This window comes from Helobdella robusta (genome assembly GCF_000326865.2).
Source record: "Helobdella robusta unplaced genomic scaffold HELROscaffold_58, whole genome shotgun sequence".
Classification (NCBI taxonomy): Eukaryota; Metazoa; Annelida; class Clitellata; order Rhynchobdellida; family Glossiphoniidae; genus Helobdella; species Helobdella robusta.
In genome coordinates, this window is record NW_008705317.1 from 274,894 (window position 1) to 280,008 (window position 5,115).

A 5,115-nucleotide genomic window follows, 5' to 3' on the forward strand; every position below is an offset into this window, starting at 1 on the left:
TATATATATAGAATAAAACAACCACTAAATAATGATAATAAAAAAACAGTGATTGCAATGATAATATTGTTGATGCTAATATATATATATATATATATATATATATATATATATATATATATATATATATATATGTAATATACAACACACAAAAAATAATTTTTTTGGTGGAATTACGTGGGCATAGAATATAATAATAGAAGTTTTAAATATTTTAAACGTTTCCACTTTCCATAATTTAAAGTGCCTCTCTCTTTGCTTGTTTTTAAAAAATAAACCAACTGCTTCTGCAAGTTTGCACTTTTGATGCTCCGAACAAGAGTTTGATTTGGCGAGGCATTTTAAAATGGCACCCTTCAAAATTTTCTCTAAATCATAATTTTAAATTGAACAATATTTTGTAATTCATATATTTTATTAATTTACAATTCCGACATCACAAAATACATGGGGAGTAGTTTGGCGAAGTTGGATGGCCCTACCCACCTGGTGATGGTGGGTTTGGATTCGGCAGGTAAGACGACTGTTCTTTACAGGTTGAAGTTTGATCAGTACGTCAGCACCGTCCCCACCGTCGGTTTCAACTGCGAGAAGATAAAGGGCACTCTGGGGAAAGCCAAGGGAGTCAGCTTCATCGTTTGGGATGTTGGAGGACAAGACAAGGTGCGTGTAGTAATCATGATGTAATGCGCATTATACTTGGCGAGTTCTATTTATTTTTTGCTTAATTTATTTTTTTAGTTTAATTTTTTTAAATCTTATTTATATTTATTACATTTAGACTCGGTAACATTCACTAACTAACATGCTCAATTTAATATTTTATGTTTGTTAATTTAATAGTTAATTTATTAAATTAAAAGTAATTAATCACTTTCATCATCACATTTGTGCAGGTTCGTCCACTGTGGCGCTCATACACCCGATCAACAGACGGAATCGTCTTCGTAGTCGACAGTGCAGACACGGAACGAATTGAAGAGGCAAAGGTTGAACTCCTACGTACAACTCGCACCCCTGAAACTCAGGGTGTGCCTATTGTTGTCATCGCCAACAAACAAGATCTTCCCGGGGCTCTCAATGTAACGATCGTCGAGAAAATTTTAGGATTGCAAGAGTTGAGTACTCAGGGCAATCGGTCGATATGTGCCATCCCTGCCTGTGCAGTCACGGGGGAGGGGCTGGAGTTCGCGTTGGAACAATTGTATCAAATGATCGTTAAGAGGAGGAAGGCTGGGAAGAAGAAGAGGTGATTGGCCGATTATGTGTGATTGGTTGGTTGTGATTGGTTAGTTTTTATTTGTAGGTTGTGATTGGCCAGTTATGCAATTGGTCAGTTGTGTGATTGGTCACGTGTGATTGTTCAGTTAGTCAGCTGTGTGGTTATTTGTTGATTGAGTGGTTGAAAATGTAGTTTTGTTAATTTATGACTTGATAACTATATTTCAAGGTCGTTTTCATTTTCATCTTTTCTCCGTTAACTGTTTAAAAATAAATTTGATTGACATATTTTGATTGTATAATCAGCCATCTACTCCATCTACATAGATAATGAAACGTCATGCGTAGAACATTTACAGCTATTTAATTTTTTTTTATCTTTGTAATCAGTGGAGATGTGTATAGTTCAGCTTAGTTATATAATTGTTTCATTAATTTTCATTTTTATTTATATGACAATTGAAAAAAAATTCACATACATATCTGTGTGATACTACATAAGGTTGCTTGTTACACAATCTCTGTTACGCCACTCGTTATATAGGACATCATTTATGTAACAATTTTTTGATTCACATTGTAATTTCTTTGGCCAAGATATCACCACACAACACAACACCTAGGGTATGGTGGGAAAGAATTGCTAAAAATTTGATCGGTTCATTTACAATGCGTGCAGTTGTGGTGGGACTCGTGTGTTAAGTACTTAAAAGGGGTGATAGGAGTGAGGATAAAGCAGGAGTGGGCAAACTTTTTGCTGTGAAGGCCGCATTGAGAACTATTTTACCATTGGAGGGCCGCCTATGTACAATTTTCGACTGTTGACAGGTTGGGGGGGGGAATTTGTTTAAGTTTAAGTTCGTGTGTTTTTCCGTTATAATATCTGGCTGATGATGACCTTTATTTCATTTTTCATTCTTTTTTAACGAAATGCGTACAAGGCATGGCCGGCCGCATAGAATGGCGTCGCTGGTCGTAGCTTGCCCACCCCTGCAATGAAGTGTACATATTCGTGATTTTAAAAAGTTTTTTTTTTCATATTTAATGCTTTTGACATTGTTATTAATATCCTTGAATCCATTGTATACATATATATATATATATATATGTATATGTGTGTGTATGTTTGTGTGTGTGTGTGCGTGTGTGTGTGTGTCTATGTGTGTGTATTCAAGTTTATATATCTGTATATATTAATATATACATATATATTCTTTAGTAACATAACAAAGTAATTGTAACTTATGTAAGGACATGAAAAACACAGAAATTAACATTGATAATGAAAATCTTAAGTGTATATATATATATATAAACTGAATGAATGAATATTTCTAATATATTTATATATATATTCTTTATATATATATATATATATATATATATATATATATATATACATATATATATATATATGTATATATATATGAACATATAAATATCTATCTGAACCATTCATTCATCTATCTCTGCACTGTTATGCAATTATTCAGTTATTATCTTGTTATCGAAATTATTCAACCATTTGTTCTATTTATTTATTCACTCATTCATTCATTCGCTGAGTGGGTGGGCTTTTCATTCGTTCATTCATTCATTCATTCACTGGGTGTTGTTCTTTCATTCGTTCGTTCGTTCGTTCATTCGTTCACTCATTCACTGGGTGGGTAGGTTGTTCATTCATTCATTCATTCATTCATTTATTTGTTCGTTTGTTTATACAATTATTTATTCACTCATTCATTCATTCATTCTTTCAGCTTAAACTGTTTGCTAACTTGAAGAAACAAAAATAACAGAATTAACTCTGCACAATGCTAATATGAAATACTTTATTTAGAGCAAATTTTAACGGCACACATGCATGCAAAAAGATGTATGTAAGTGTATGCTTGTGTGTGTATGTGCGTGTGTGTGTATGTGCGTGCGTGCGTGCGTGTGTGTAACATAATGATATAACAATGATGAACTAACATTACTTTGTTATTTTATATCATATATCATTACACGGTATGATACGTGTGTATTAAACAGTATCAGAACATATATATATATATCATATCTTCATATGTAACATTACGTGTGTATGTATCTTATATCAATGTATCAATATATCTTGGGTATCATATTAAGTAGTATATCATCATAACATAACAACAAAAAATATGTTTGTCTATCTATCTATTTATTCATTTTTGTTATCAATTATTATATTAATGTTATATTGTTTATATATTAAATATTATGTTATATTTTTATATTATATTATATTTATTTATTTTTATTATTATTATATTATTATATTAATGTCATGCATTGCGTTTCTACGTAACGTTTTGTTAACTCTTTCAACCATGCTATATCACCTATCGACATTATCATCATCATCTATGGACATCATCATCATCATCACAGTCATCATCATCATCATCATCATCTACTGACATCATCACCATCATCACAGTCATCATCATCGTCATCTATGGACATCATCATCACAGTCATCATCATCATCTATGGACATCATCATCATCATCATCTACTGACATCATCATCACAGTCATCATCATCATCATCTATGGACATCATCATCATCATCTACTGACATCATCATCATCATCACAGTCATCATCATCATCATCATCATCATCTATGGACATCATCATCATCATCTACTGACATCATCATCACAGTCATCATCATCATCATCTATGGACATCATCATCACAGTCATCATCATCATCATCATCATCATCTATGGACATCATCATCATCATCTACTGACATCATCATCATCATCACAGTCATCATCATCATCATCTATGGACATCATCATCATCATCATCTACTGACATCATCATCATCATCACAGTCATCATCATCATCATCATCATCTACTGACATCATCATCATCATCACAGTCATCATGGATGTATTGTTCAATGCACTTGTACTGTACATGTTGCGTAAAGTTGATGAGATTACTGAAGAAGAGCATATTGTGGAAGATTTATTGTGAGATTATTATTACATTTATTATTTATTAACTATATTTGGGTGTGATGTTTTGTTTTGTTTCTTTCTCTCTCTCTCTCTCTCTCTCTCTCCTCTCTCTTTCTCTTGTTTTTTGTTTCTCTTTCTCTCTTTGTTTCTCTCTCTTTCTCTCTCAGTTACTCTTTGTTTCTCTCTCTTTTTTTGTTTCTCTCTCTCTTTCTCACTCTCTCTTTTTTTCTCTCTCTCTCTTTCTCTCTCTTTCTCTTATGCTATTTTTTCATCTATTTTACTCTCTCCATTTCTTTTCATTTCTTTTTTTTATTCCATTTACCTTACTACCTCTTTCCCTCTCTCTTCTCTTTTTCTTTTTCTCCTTCTCTCTCCCCTTATTTATTATTTAAAAGAATCTAGAGATTGTTTATTTGCATATTAATTAGATTGTAAAGGTTTTTCTTCCTTCTGGCCATATTTGTTTTGGTTGTTTGACTTTGTGTATGTATTTGTGTGTGTATGTGTGTGTTTGTTTGCTCGTATGTTAGTTTGTTATTGCGTTTGTACGTGTGTATGTTGGTGGGTTTTAACATTGTACGTTGGCAAATGCAATTATTTGTGTTTATATATATATATATATATATATATATATATATATATATATATATATATATATATATATATATATTCTTTATAATTTTGATTCATATTAGTTCAAATATTCCCATGTTTTTTTTCTGTACAATTTAGTCATAAATACAACGCCAAATTTTTTAGGAATAAATATGTCTGTTTTCATTACTTAAAGGTTATTTTATTATTAAAAAATTATTTGATTATTTAAGGAATAATTTATTAGGCAATGAATAGTTAATTATTTTAAAAAGTATATTTATGTTCATTTTGGGT

At 31.4% G+C, this 5,115-nt stretch overlaps 1 protein-coding gene across 1 annotated transcript; it reads left to right on the forward strand.

Moving 5' to 3' along the window:
* Positions 1-263: 263 nt before the first annotated feature.
* HELRODRAFT_186023 (hypothetical protein) lies at positions 264-1,714 on the forward strand. The gene is given in 3 exon segments (XM_009028748.1): positions 264-663; positions 897-1,474; positions 1,494-1,714. 2 exon segments carry the CDS (start codon positions 448-450, stop codon positions 1,251-1,253), a joined length of 573 nt encoding a protein of 190 aa, XP_009026996.1. The 5' UTR covers positions 264-447; the 3' UTR covers positions 1,254-1,474; positions 1,494-1,714.
* Positions 1,715-5,115: the final 3,401 nt, after the last annotated feature.

Bases quoted from the DNA above. Each gene is read 5' to 3' on its own strand.
- HELRODRAFT_186023 (XM_009028748.1), top strand. From the start codon at position 448: ATGGGGAGTAGTTTGGCGAAGTTGGATGGCCCTACCCACCTGGTGATG. The intron at 664-896 runs GTGCGTGTAGTA...ACATTTGTGCAG, and splicing joins ATGTTGGAGGACAAGACAAG to GTTCGTCCACTGTGGCGCTC.